We start from the raw sequence: 15,008 nt of genomic DNA on the forward strand, positions 1-15,008 counted from the left end.
AGGGTGTGTGGCTAAAGACACTGGTCTTCTGGAAGAAGGGGGTCTGAGAGCAAAGAGAGGCAACAGGTAAGACGGACATTCACGCAAAATTAGGAGATTAAATCAAGAATACACAATCACATAGATCAGCTTTGACTTACCACAAATGATCAACACTCAAGCAACCAGCTTGCAGGTCAAATTGTAGCGGAAGTAGATCGAAATCAGAACTAACAAGTGGTCAAAATCAAACAGATCGGGCCGAAAATAAAACAAGGATCAAACACAGGCAAATTCACAGGACTTGGCATATCACACACAGAGTCTAGCAGGAGTTTCGCAGGCGCTCTAACACCAGGCAACTCGCAAGACCGCGTTTAAGTAGTCCGGCAGCAATCTGTCAACGCGTTTCAGCTGGTGTCAGTGGGCGGGGCCAATCGAGCGCCGTGGCAACCGTGACAGAACCTGGCGCCGCACGGTGGGGACCAATTGGGCGCCATGGCAACCATGACATGTTCATCATGCACAGCGCTTTGGTACAATTCTGACAGTCACACAAGTGAAGTAAAAGTTGAGCCTTATATAAAACTAATAGATAAATACGGCGATGAAGTTGAATTACTGTTTAAACTCATTCTTCTCCCTTTCTCTATTCCTCCGCCTCTTTATTAACCTTAATTGCAACCCCTTAAGGCCCAAGACCACTCTGCACATTTTGATTCTCTTTTATTAGCTGGCCTTGAACATCCACTTTGACAGGAGAACAAAGACGTTGGAGCAAATGAAACGTGCTCGCATATTCCGAGAATATAACCGAGAGCAAATTATCCCAATTAGCGTGTTCGATCGTCACGACGGTCGGTGAATTACTTGCGCTCGATGCACGGCGCTCCATTGAAGATGAGTCTGGGGGAGATTATAAAACATATAAAACATTGATCACGAATTTTTTAAAAAGAAACAACTCCAAAGAATACATTGCGGAATCGCTGATAGCATACTAGCGCAACTGCAATATCACGAACTAGATCCGTTTACAGAAGGTGTCACTTAATCTGAGGGTCAAACTCCGAGTTTAAAACTGCATTAACTCAATAATTAAAACCCTGGTTTAAAATGTTAACTTTCGGGTTATTGAACTAAAGGTTTAATATTCTGCCGCCATTTTAGATTTAAGAAGTTTGCTGGACTTCTTCTTCCATATACAAATTCCTAACTCCAGTTAAAAAATCCCTTTAACTCAATAGTTAAGCATTAACTCTGAGTTACCACACTTAATCTCTTCAATATCTTCGATATCGCTTTTTTTCGATTTAAGAAGCATCTGTTTGACTCTGAGTTAAAGAAAACTGCCTTAACTCACAGTTAAGTTCCCTTTAACTCAAACTTTAAAGCTTTAAGTTTAAGTTCGAGCTCAAAAGCGTGTGTTGTCTGGATTTCCCTCCCACATTGTCCATAAATATCCTAATTAATTACTCAGAGTTGAACAAAAACCGGTTTAACTTAGTTAAAATCGTTTTAACTCAAAAGTTAAAGCGGCTTTAAAGCTCTAACTTTGAGGTACTGCCTTTGAGCTCTAACTTTGACACTATCATATTATATTTAGGGAGTATGGGTTGAATTGATTTTCCTCATTTCACACAGTAGGCCTACAATGCTATCCAAATTCATAACTCAAAGTTAAAGCTTTAACTCAATAGTTAAAATCCCTTTAACTCAAAAGTTAATGCTTTAATTGAGCTTTACCTTTGAGTTTAAAAAAAAAAAGTGCTCCAGAGATAAGAAGCTTTTGGACTTTTTTACAGGCTTCAGATGTCGTTGCTGTCATGCACTTTCTGGAGAAAAAAAATCAACATAGTAGTATTACTATTATTATTATTATTATTATTGTTGTTGTTTTTTATTGATGTTCACTACTCAATTGTACCGTGGTCCTCCTGGAAGGGGGATTACCAATTGTGAGGCCCCTTCTCAAGGTTTCTTATTTTCCTCATGCTGAGGTTTTGACTTTTTCCTTGCCTGCATGTTGGTTTAAGATCAGGGGATGGTGTAATTGTAACCAGTGCAGTCCTTCTAGACATTTTGTGATGAAGGGCTATACAAATAAATGGGACTTGACTTGACTAAAGGTTTAACTTGGATCATACCATTTACTGCGATTTAAGAAGTATTTGTTATCTAGACTTTGTGACCACATAGTCCAAAAATATTAAAATTCCTGACTCTGATTAAAAACACTGCTTTAAATCACATTTAAAATCCCTTCAATTAAATAGTTAAAACTGCTTTAACTCACAGTTACTAATCAAAAGCTTTACCTTTGATTTTCTATTTAAAGTATTTGAAATAAGCACTTTTATGATAATAAAGACCAAAAAATGTCATGAACCTGGAACAGGATTACATGACGTTTTTCACACAAGCCTTTTATTTTATGGGCAATGGAAAGTCATGCACGTTAAGCAGCAGTCTGGCGTTGAATGACAGAAAGCCAGATGCTGATGAGATCGATACCCATTGCCCGAGCAGATATCGGACAGATGGGGTCGATACCGGACAGGACGGGACAGACAAGATAGGTATCAAAACAGGATATTGACAATAAACAGGACAAACTAGACGGGAACGAAACTGGAAACAGATCATAAACAGGACAAAATAAACAGGAACAATACCAGACAGTAAATACCAACGGGAAACACGACCGAGACAAAACCCACGTCTTGCGGGGCAGAGGTTCGTTGACGGACTGACAAAGGAAGAGTGAGAGCACTGAGCTTAATTAGACTGAAAGCCAATCTGTCAACAAGCCGCAGCTGGCGCCACACAGACGGGGGCAATTGGGTGCCCTGGCAACCGTGACAAAAATAGGCCAATAATTTTCGACCCATGGCCTTGTAAATTTTTTGGGACATCAAAGATTCCAAATGAATGGGTCTTTTGAAAATAAATAATTATGATTTATTTTCTTTTGTTTTAATTTGCGAACGCTAGTTCCTTCAAAATCAAAATCAAGTGTGAATTTAAGATTTCAATATAGTTTCCAAATCCTCAATCCTTTGTGAAAAGTTTCTCTCAGTGCTTTTTTCCTTTTCCTTTTATACATGCTCGACTTGCGTCCGATACCATGCATCATCTCCTTAAGACATCGAAAGACAATTTGCGAGTGGCCGCAAAGCCGTCTAATTCTCAGCCTATTTTTGCCCGAAGCTCATTTAGTCGAGGCGCAAAGGGAGATGGAGTTTATAGATCCTTACACGGGGGCTGAGAGCATTTCAAGCAAACTCACCTGATTCAACAGATAAGCCATTTTTTCTCAAAGCGCACACTTTCAGGTTTTTTTTTTCCCTGTGCAAGGCTTTAAATAGAATTCTAAGTGGGTAATTGTGGCTTGACAATGCCACACCGCTCAAACTGCCTCTGCGGTTCTTTTCCATTTCCTCCGAGATGCATTTCCGCTCTCGAGGGGATGCGAAAATTCTTCCAGGGGTTTCTGTTACCGGTTGTCGCCGATCGACTGTGGTGGGAGGAAGCGGTGTTAAGTGCGTTTCTGAAAAAAAAAAGTAATTAGTTACGGTTACCAGTTACTTAATTTGAAAAGAAATTCTCACCCCCCCATATTACGGACAATCAAAAGTCTAAAAGCAACTGTCCAATTACAAATTAGCGTTAGCACCTACATTAGCGAGGTTTTAACCAGGACAAGAAAGTTTGATCGCATTACCCCAATTGTTGCTGACCTGCGTTTTTCTCTTGCGCTTCTCTCAGAGTTGTCTCACGGGCCGGATTCAATCCCTTAGCGGGCCTGATCCGGCCCGTGGGCCACCTGTTCGAGACCCTTGCTCTAGGATTAATAACCTAAATAAACATTAAAAAAAAAAAAAAAAGATATTTGACAAGTGACGTGACTTGAGCTGGTAGATTGGAGTTGATGGGCGGATGCAGAGAGAGATAACAGTGTTTTACATTTGTCTAGTGTCATACAATAATATATGACAATATTTTGCAAAATGTAATGAATAGCATCCTCATATCTTTCTGAATAAATTTCCGCTTATGTTCCTGTTCAGAGCCTTCGCTCGAAAATACTGCTCTACGAGTGATTCCAAGAGTCAAGAAGAAATCCGCAGGTTCGAGAGCATTCTCCATTCGATCCCTGATGCTGTGAATTGCTCTGCTCTCAGCCTACATGAGGGCAAGGGAAAAATTTTAAAAAACTTAGGATAAGGAAAATGTAGAAACCCTGATAGGGGGCCGCATATTTTTCTGATTAAGGGCTAGACAAATAAAGATGGCTTGATCCCCAAAACTGCTTCAAAATTGCAACATTATAAAATAAATAAAGGAACATGTGTACACATAGTGATGAAGCAGTGCACCCTTCATTTTTTAAATTTCTTGGCTTGTGCAATCTTGAAAGCCTGCCAACTAACACATCCGAGACACTCCATATCCATTTTGTTTTAAAACTACTAGAAGATTTCCTCCATTTCTTGGTAACATCCAAGACGTTTTCTGTATTTCTCCAGACACTGGGTATTGCAAAAATAATTTTGCAAATAAAATGATCAAAATTCAGCACTCTTACTATAGATTATGTGCTTAGGTTTGCCTTATTGATTTTCTTGTTCCTGTATAAGCATTGCACCCTCCCCACATTTTGCATAACATTCGTTACTAGTGAGATACCAGCAAATATGCGCTTATAAAATGACCTCCTGATTTCTGTGTTTTATTTTATAGTTGTATATCCTGGGATGGGTGATACTGGGAATTTTGGTATCAATCCGATCTAAGTAGATACATTGTAGTATATATCAATACTGATCAGATAAAATCACTTTTTGCTTGAAAAAGTCATGATCATTGAAAAATTGAACCCTTCCTCCCTTGAGTTAGTTGATAATCACAATAACTACAGCACAATGAATGTAGGCACATTTTTCTATCAAATAACTATAAGTAGTATGAAAAATAATAATAGATATTTATATTTCACCTGTTTCAGAAAAAAAGCCATAAAGAGTCATACCAAAAATACAGATACTGTATAATAATGTCAATAAGACAACTTATCGTCAGTAAGAAGCCCTTTTGGTTCTGTTGCCATAGTGAAAAAACATTTACAGGGTTTTGTCCAGGAACAGTCACACATTTACATTACTGATTGCAGCTCTTTCTCTGGAGGGTGAGCTTTTTTTCACGTGTTTATGTAAATGTGTGATGTTGCCACAGTACCATACAAGACAAATAACACCTGCCATTTTCCTTTGCTGAAGTCAACACCGCATTACGCTTCATTTTTAGCTTCTGTTAAGGGGTGGTAGGATCCATGTGGCTGTCTAAAACTCACGGTTGCCCTCCCTGCCAGGTGGACGCAGCAGGCCAGCCAGTGACCAGGTAGAGGGAAGAGCTAATCAAGTACTAAAGTCAGAAAAGTGTGCCTGCCAGTCACCCACCTATGCATAGACTTAGTTGTAGATGGCGCTAGGCAAGAGAGAAAAAAAGAGGGGTTGTGCTGTCTAAACAGAGACGCGCCACTTCGATAGTATCGATTTTTGGATCGATCCGCCCACCCATAGTAAATATGGCTTAGATGTGATATATATATATATATATATATATATATATATATATATACCGTAAATGTCCTTCATTAAAGTCCACAGTTCAAAAATCACAGACGGCAAAATGAACGGAAAACGATACTGGTAGTTAAGGTTTGATGCAGACCTGCAGAGTCCGGGTCCCGTTGAAAGTAATCCAAGGAAAAAAGTGTATATTTCCAAAGGTAAGGGTGAGAAAAATATATCAGATGAACACATCTACTGACGCAACTCCTTTTTCTTTAACCAACTTTTTATCCCCTCTTCTTTCCTTGTCTGTCCCTCACCTTTAGCGGTCCCCACTTAAACTCAGCACCCCGCGTTTGTTCCGCCCCTCATTTTTCGTTCACACGTGCAAAACATATCAGAATAAGTGTCTAAAATAAATACAAATAAATGCATTACAAAAATATACAGTTGCAAATACATATCATACATGGGTTACACATATTTACAAAGAAAGACGGTACACCGAGAGAGTTTTCAAAGCTTTAATAATAATATAGCTTTGACAGGGCAGTTAATGGTAGCAACACTCGAGCGCCGCTGGCGGCCGTTAGAAAAATTACATAAATTGGTCGTATCACTGAATAAGCCGCAGGGTTGAAAGTTAGGGAAAAAAGTAGCGGCTTATAGTCCGGAATTTACTATATATATATATATATATATATATATATATAGGGGAGGGAGAATATCAGTAGGGAGAAATTACACCGTTGCCACCGTAACTGTATTTAGTTGTAATTTGTTGGTAGATCTAAACAGGCCCAGGGAAACCAAATTTTCAGCAGGGTGATGCGCGCCGATTGAGGGTCATATGTTGCGTACATTATAATCCTCAATCTGCTTTCAATAGGTAGAGGAGTAAAGCACCATGTTGTAACGACTGGTTAAAAATTTGAATTGATAACGCGTTACACTACTTGTTACAGAGTAAAGGAATTGTGTTCCTTTGTAGCACGTTACTCACGACATAGAGTGGAATGCATTAAATCTGCAACGCGGGCTTTTGTCTCAGCTAATTGTCAGGCGTCACCGGGGGGCCCCGGCGCGCAAATTTGCATCCTCTGCTCGGGGCCGCCGGTGACCTTCACGGCGGATTTGTTGATGTGTTTGCGCGGTCGTGCAGTTTTGTCTGCGAAAGCCGTCTTGAGTCCGAACAAACGAGCTTCTGACTACCTTTTCTTATTTGCATTAGGAATCAGTCTGCTGATTCCTCCCGAGGCCATCCCCAGAGGAAAGATCTACGAGATTTACCTCACCGTTCAGAAAAAGGAGGACTTGAGGTGGGTCCCTTAAGCACCTTCTGTTTGTTTTCGTGTACGACCGTTGTATAAAACGGGATAATTAAGGTAAAAACGGTCTTGGTTAACGGGAGTGTTTATCTTAACCAAGACTTATATCGTCACCGATAGGGATGTACATTTCAAAGTAAAGATCTGCTTGTATTTAATTTACTCGCTTTAGATACATAATAAGACGAAGGCCACCAATGTTTTGGCATCATTTTTCTTAGCGTACTCGATTAAGCATTGCACGTTTGGCCAAATCATGAATACAAACATTTGTTATATATTCTTTGGGGCTTTGTAGTGGTACTTAATCAAGTAATTTGGATATTCTCTTTTTTTAAGTCAATTTGAATATGTTCTGGTATTAATTAATACAAATATAATTCTATAAAATGATACATTTGTAATATTAAAGATGTGTGAGAAAAATATTTGGTGGAGGGAGGACCTAACCAAATGATTTGGTTTATTTTGTTCAATACTCCTTACCTAAACGTAGTTTATTATATAGAAATTTGGAAAAATTTATATTATATTAAATTGAAATAAGTAATACTTTTCAATGTTTGTCTACAGGAGATAGAAAGATACTAAAACATTGCCATTTAAAACAAAAAAAATTAATAAACTTCAAGAAAATATTAAAATCATTGTTTTTTCATTTATTTGTATTAATAATAGAAATAAAAATGTATTCAATATGCAGTAATAAATTGGTTTTGAACCTAGTCTTACTCATTTTTCATGTTTCTCTGGCTTTATCTTAAGTCTTACATTTTAAGACCAAAACATTAAAACACATATAGTACAGTAATGTAAATTTACTTTATTATTTTAATCATTCGTCAAATAGTTTCAATAAATCATCAGAGTAATGATAACAAGCATTTATATTTATATATATACTGTATATATATTCTGTATATATAAGAACACAAACTACCTAATAATTACATCATTTATAATAGGTCTTGTAGCAGTTCGTACCTTCCCCTGTTACAGGGTATTTATACTCTCCAAGAAAATACAATTTAAAAGAACGAAAACTAGTTAATAATCACTGATAATCGGTATTGTATCAGGTTGATACCCTTTCTTATCAAGGTGTATCGTTATTCCCAAAGAAAAGAGAATTCAGAATATCTAAAACTAGCTAAGAACGTCATGCAATTTCAAGTGTACAGGTCTTTCTAAAAATATGTTTAACATTAAGATCCAAAAGACTGTCGGTATTAGACATTAGTGATATCTCAAGGGTCGAAAATAATTGAGTTCATTATTAATCAACCCTGACTCTCTACCAGGTTACCCCTGGCTGGTTGCCAGACGTTGCTTAGCCCGGTAGCGAGCTGCGGTCCACCGGGCGTGGTCCTCAGCCGCCCGGTCATCCTCAGCATGGACCAGTGCTCCGACTCCAGCCTGGAGAACTGGGCCATTCGCCTGAAGAAGCAAACCTACGACGGCGCTTGGGAGGTAATTCTTTCGCTGTTCGATCCGGACCCTAGGAAAAGTTCTAAACTGTCTCAGAGAGCACCGTTGTCACGCCGCTCGGTAGTTGCCAAGCAACGGTCTTCTCGGAAATGGCTTTCCTTCAAAGTTGTTTTGGCACTTCTTGGCTATTTCTGCTGGTAATTACAGTTGGAGGTGGAGTTACTTCGAAATATTTCTGGCCGCGAAATTAGAGGGGGAAGTTGGCGAAAACTTTTTAGCCTCAAATGGACATGAAATTACGGTGCTTTGGAGCCAGATTGGGATTCGACTTTCCCGTCCTCGGTACATTGTGGATTTCTTTCTATTACCATATATAGCATAGGTCAGGAACCTATGGCTTGCAAGCCACATGTGGCTCTCTTCATTAGTACGTATGCCTCAAGAACAAAATAGATTGCTTGCAAATTTTCTCCATGTCTTTCCTTATTTGATTTCTCTAAACCAATTGATATGCACACGAAGCTAAACCACAAATACCCAACGAGGCACATTTTTAACTACAGTTTACAGTCAAAGTCTCAGAGTAAAACAATTGGTTTGGGCGTTACATTGCTAGGGAATCCTTTAAATGGAAGCGTATTTGATGATCCGTCAGACACATTACAATGAAAATCTACATAACAAGCTTTAACTATGCTAAAACACCATGATCACCCACAGAGCGTCATATGCGCGGAAGGTATATATGTCGGCATCCTCGTTCTGCATTCTGTGCCCAGTTTTTACAAAATAACTGCTTGCACCTTGTTTTGAAACCATTATTTATGGGGGGGAAATGAAGGCCAAAATTTTTGGAGGGGATGTCCTTAGGCGTCGCCCAAAAATATACGCAGAGACAGAAATATGACAAAAAGGGAATGCTCTTTAGTTCATTCGTTCATTCATCCAAGCCACGTTCGAAGTCTGTCAAGAAACGTTGCATTTATATGCAACATCTCATGTTTTTTCCGGCCCCAACTTTGCTTCGTCAACATCTTGTGAATTCTCTCCTGACTCATGACTCCCGCCAGATGTCTTCACAATAGGTTACTGTCAGCTCGAAGGCTGCTGTTTTACAGTCAATCCACAACAATTTGGCCTCAACTTTCTTAAATAATTGCAGAAGGAAGACAAGTTTAAATTGGTGTATTTGTTAGAATTTTGGACACAAGCTCTGGCATTAGTGTTATTTCCTAAATTTTGTCAAATCATCAAATGTCACACCATGAAATAAAAAGTGCTGAAGAACAAGCTTTTGTCTGGAGAGAGGGTTTAGGGTTTTTTTGGAATTTCGTCTCAATATATATGGTGTGGGTGTTTCCCAAAGTCAAATCAAAATATTTAGCGTTTAGGGGTCTTTGGTTAAAAAAGGTTACCAATACTTGCTATAAAGTATGGTATATTAGCCTACTTTGCATAGAAACAGACTATCTAAAACTGCCTAAAATAGCCCAAGACTAAAAGAAATACGTACATGTTTAAAGTTTAAACTTCAGTAGAAGCTCAAAACAAAGAGAGAAGACATCAATGGACTTCAAACTGGCAAGGAGAAATAGGGAGAGAAGCCTTTACATAAGAAACTGTTAATTCCCCGATCTTACGCCTTCCTCTTTTTATTAAATTTTCAGCGTTAAAAAAAAAACAAATCAGACCTAAGGGATGTGGAAATCCAGGGTTTGGGTATCAAAAAACATGATTGGCTAATAGCAACAATGATGTAATACTCTAAACAACGAACAACACTGTGCAATAATATTCAACATACGTAACTGGCATCCAATGAAATCTTCTTTGCCTTTGTCCATTATCAAAAACAGAATAAACTCATCAGTACCCATTATATAAATAATACCGGCTCTTAAACAACGATAATTATATAAATGTGTGGATAATAAAGTTTAATATACCGATATACTGTACCATTTATTATACTTTTAAGCAGTGCTTCGATTGAAGACTCTTGTACACCATTTTCGTATTTTGCAGTCATTCTTCAACCAAACTTTCTTAGGACTCATTATTATAAGCAAAAAAAAGGCAATAAAATACTCTACATCACAATAAAACGAGATGTTGTCCATCTCAAACACAATCGGGACGGCGCCGATTGACCGAACAGAAAGACTAGGGTGTCTATGCCTGTCTTACACCCCCCTTGTTTTATGTTCATGTATTCCCAACCCCTTGATTTCAGTCCTGCATTCTACGATTCATATACGCTAATTAGTTGGATGTATTTTCTTGCACATCTTGTGCATCAAATTTTGCAGTCACCTTTAGTGCGTTAGTACACTCAAACCAGTCAAAGCACGACCAATGTAGTTACGCGAATAGACATTACTATAGAAACATTTTGAAATTAATTAAAGGAGGATTTTATTTATGTCACCTACCAAACTCAATGAAATACTGTGCTTTCTCTAAGTGACTTGCTACAATCTTAGACTTACACTTTATATGGATGGATACAACTCTGACAACCACTGTTTATTGACAAATACATCTGTGGAATTTTTATATTCTGCCTGTGGACAGAAAATCAAACTGAAATGTCTCGGAAGAATTAACCTATGCCCATAAGCTTTTTTAAGCAAGTAAGCCAAAGTTGGAGTGTATCATTTGTCTCTGTTGTACAGATCCCACAGTGCTTTGCAGCATAAAAATATTCAGGAGGAGGGTGAAGTAAACTGATTCCTTGATTTAAGCTATAGTACTGGAGTCGGGAACCTTTTTTAAGAGCCGAGAGAGCAAAATATTTCCTTTTTTTTTCAGAGAGCCATAGTGTATATTTTTAAGAAATAATCAGCAAAACCGCCAAACCATTCTCTCCAGACAAAAGCTTTTTTTTCAGTGCATTGTAATTCTCTGTGTGTCATTTGATGGTTTGATCAAATTTATGAAATAATAATGCCAGAGCCGGAGTCCCATATCAACAAATATACTACTTTAAACTGGTCTCCCTCACACAGTTACTTTTCTTTTTTTTTGTAGATAATGATTTTAAAACAGGGTGCAAGCAGAGCTGTCTTCTAAATATGTCTCTAAAAACTGCAAACGAAAAGCCCAATGATGTATTTTCCTTCAGCGCAGTGAGCACGTGTGAGAGGGGAGCATGCTGTGTTGCATAGCTCTGCCCATCCTTACTTCTCACCCAATCAAATTGTTCTGTGTGATTGGCTGTGGGTAATTACAGTTTGATGTGTGGGTTTTTATCTCAACTGTTACATTATTTAATGAGATTCTATACATAGGATTCTTAAGCGATGTACTGCCAAAACGGGGTCTCTTGGTGTGACACCTTGACTGTACGTAAATATTTGCTATTTTGTTAAAGTTAAAACTTATATAAACTCTATGTTGGCAGAATTACTCAAATATAAACAAGCATTAAGGTAAATACATTTCCCAAGCGGAAGAGCACTGTCCGGTGGCCCATCCGGGCCACGACCTCGGCAGCACTGCCCCCTCCCGTGTGTGTAGTTAACTTTATTCACACAGGAAACAAAAAAATACACCGGAAATGCGACTTAAAATAAAAGAGTACAAGACTGATAAACGTACAAGAGATGCAATTAGACTGATTATTGAAACGTTACTTTGTGTGTTTGTGTGTGTGAAAGATTGTTTTTATATTTAGGAATATAAAAACAAGTTATATTCACACAGTGAATTCTGAGAAATGTTACAACCAAAACGACCAACCTATCATATTTATATACTGGAACAAACTCAATTAAGATTAGAGTAGCTTCAGCAATACAAGTGTTAAACCTGTTAGTAAACTTATAAGATTTGAAATGCTAAGGAAAAATTTGCACATTAGCAATTTGTCACTGGGCCATAATCATGAAATAAGTCATAGGTTCCAGAATCCTGCAATAGTAGATATGTCTATATGGTTCACAGAAATTCACTTAATATGGGCTGTTATAGAACAAATTATCTTTGAAAATCAAGGGACTACTGCCAAAGACGTTAAAACAGTACATGTCTTTTTTTCCTTTCTAGACACTGTATCAGTTTAAGAGCTCATGTTCGATACAGCCCATAAATAATTCACAGTCACCATGTGTGAAATTGATCGGTCCATCAGAGGTAGAGTTCGACCTTTCAATCGTCAGTCTCACAAATTCAGACCACCGTCGAGGTGGGTAGGACAAAGGGAGAACGTCCACTCAGCGTTTCCTTTAAAGAGAATAAATAAAGTCAGGAAGCATGCTGAAGGCAAATGAATTGCTCCTTCAGCGGCGTAATTGAGCCGTCCTGACGCCTCCAGGAAAATTTGAAGACGGTGAAAAATTGAAACTCGGTCGCACTGAGAATGAAGTGTCGATACCGCTTCCATTGATGGAGATCTCACTCGGTCCAGTGGTTTGGCAGCTGTGACAGTTGCCAGACAGTCAAATGAGTTTCCAGGAAAAAATGTCAACTCCACTCTCATTTCTACCCATCAAATTAGCGCAGAGCGCACCATTGTGTTGTAACACTCGTCCTGATATTTGAGCGAAAATGACATTACTGACAATAATTGTTTTTTGAGAAAAAGGCAAAGAACTGTTAAATTTTGAAAACAATACTTACACTTATTTATATATTCATGTTTTTTTAATCACCAATTAATTAGCACTAATATCAAATAACGAGTTCTCTGAAACAATCGCCAATTGGTGAATAATTGATAAAAACATTTTTCTGTGCCGTAATGTTGTTACTCTTGACAGATTTCTTATCTGAAACATTAAAGCCCCAGTGTGTAATAATCGGCCACTCGAGGGCACTGTGTTGTCTGATGCGAACGTAAACCAGTGCCACAGAGCACAACGTAGCAGCAAGTTGCCAGACAAACATGGCTGGGAGCTTAGGTAGGATTCCACTATGTAATACAAATACAAATTCCTCACCCTATGGTTTTCTTTTCTTTTTTTATTAACATAGGTATGATAGTTCAGGTATTTTTGCCTAGCATTCAAATCAGTGTTTTTTTTCATTGTTTTGTTTTTTTTCTTAATGAAAGTTTTGTACCGTTGGAGGCACTAAATATTACACACTGTCACTTTAACGAAGATATACTGGATTTCAAAAATGATGTTGTATAGGTTAGTCAGAGGTAAGCTATTGGGCCAGGACCCAAATCATTAAGTTGGGCCGGCCAGGCTTGTCTCTTGGCGTTTTTTTGTTTTTTTGTTTCGTTTTTCATGGATGATTTGCACAGTATGCACTTACTTTTACTCAAGTAATTATTTAGGTAGAGAACATCCTTACCAAACTACAAATTACTAGATCCAAAGAAATTATCATCCTCGGTGTTGGGGTAAAAGACACGCCATTAATAATGAAACCAATTTTAAAACTTGGATTCGTGAAGATTCTCTTGCCATTAGATTTAGAAGAATTCCTAGATTTAATCACCTCCTTACTTTTACAATCAATGCAGATCGTTGATTGGTTATAGCCATTTAATTTAGCAAGGATAGCAATAGGTGTCCTCCCTTTGCTTTTCTGTATAATCACAAGCTTTTTTACCATGGTTATCCTATTTTTGCTTCCCTCATTTGCATCAAGTCTTGGGACTATTAAACAAATATAAATAATTACAGTTGTTTATCACAAAAAGTTTAAAAACCTTCACGAAGCACTCCAGATCCTGAACTTAATGAAGAAAAAGGAATTGTGGGAAGGAGTTCAGCCGATAGCATGTAAGCATCTTTATGATGCGGTGATGTAAACTGATAGCAGACCAGCATTTTATATGACATAGAACAATGGCAGAAAGGCATCTTCTTTTTCAAAACGTCTGGCGTTTTGGGTTACAAGGAGGAGGTGTCAGAAAAGTTACCACAGGGGTAACTGGCTTGTGGCGGCCAAGAGTCCGCAGCGACGTCGGTTTTGATCCATCGATGTCGGCTCTTCCTATCATTGTGAAGCAGACTTCACCAAGCGTTGGATCATTCACCCACTATAGGGAATGTGAGCTGGGTTTAGAGTGTCGTGAGACAGGTTAGGTTTACCCTACTGATGATGTGTTGCAGCGATAGCAAACCTGCTCAGTACGAGAGGAACCGCAGGTTCTAAAATTTGGTTGTAGAGACGTCCCTCTGCATATGCAAAATAACTTGACTAACTTTGATGTCAAAATAGAAGCAAAATACAAATTCTTATTCCACACCGTAAAATGAAAACTCGGTAAGACTGGGACACAGTATTCCTGGAGTCTACTGGACAATGCACATGATTAGTTAATGGACCTGGCCAATTTGACACCATTTCAGAAATGGATGAGCCCTACGAGACTTTTAACAATATCCTCTCATGTTTGTCTCTAATTTTTTGTCCTCCTGCAGGACGTCCTACTGATGGGCGAGGAGTTGGCGTCGGATCCCTACTACTGCCAGCTGGAGGGCGAGACATGCCAGCTGTTTTCCGAGCAGTTAGGCACCTTCGCCTTGGTGGGCGAGTCCCTTCACATGGGCGCCGCCAAGCGCTTAAGACTAGTGCTCTTTTCAGACGCGTACTGCTCCACGCTGGAGTACAACATCAGGGTCTACTGCATGGACGACACGCAGGATGTTTTTAAGGTATGTGGACGATGCCACTTTTATTATAAACAAATGTGCAAGACCCCCTTATAGCCTAGGTCATTACGGGATCAGCACAGGATGTG

At 38.6% G+C, this 15,008-nt stretch overlaps 1 protein-coding gene across 3 annotated transcripts in view; it reads left to right on the plus strand.

The window, feature by feature from the left end:
• Positions 1-15,008, plus strand: part of unc5a (unc-5 netrin receptor A) — a 361,826-nt gene that overhangs the window by 300,599 nt on the left and 46,219 nt on the right. For all 3 annotated transcript variants that reach the window (XM_088343440.1, XM_088343441.1, XM_088343442.1), the window contains 3 exons: positions 6,784-6,871; positions 8,182-8,350; positions 14,689-14,922. In XM_088343440.1, the coding sequence (XP_088199566.1) occupies positions 6,784-6,871; positions 8,182-8,350; positions 14,689-14,922 (491 nt within the window). The remainder of the gene's footprint in view (positions 1-6,783; positions 6,872-8,181; positions 8,351-14,688; positions 14,923-15,008) is intronic.

The sequence above is a fragment of the Urocampus carinirostris genome, chromosome 9 (assembly GCF_059441175.1).
Source record: "Urocampus carinirostris isolate Australia breed hairy pipefish chromosome 9, RoL_Ucar_1.0, whole genome shotgun sequence".
NCBI classification, from domain to species: Eukaryota; Metazoa; Chordata; class Actinopteri; order Syngnathiformes; family Syngnathidae; genus Urocampus; species Urocampus carinirostris.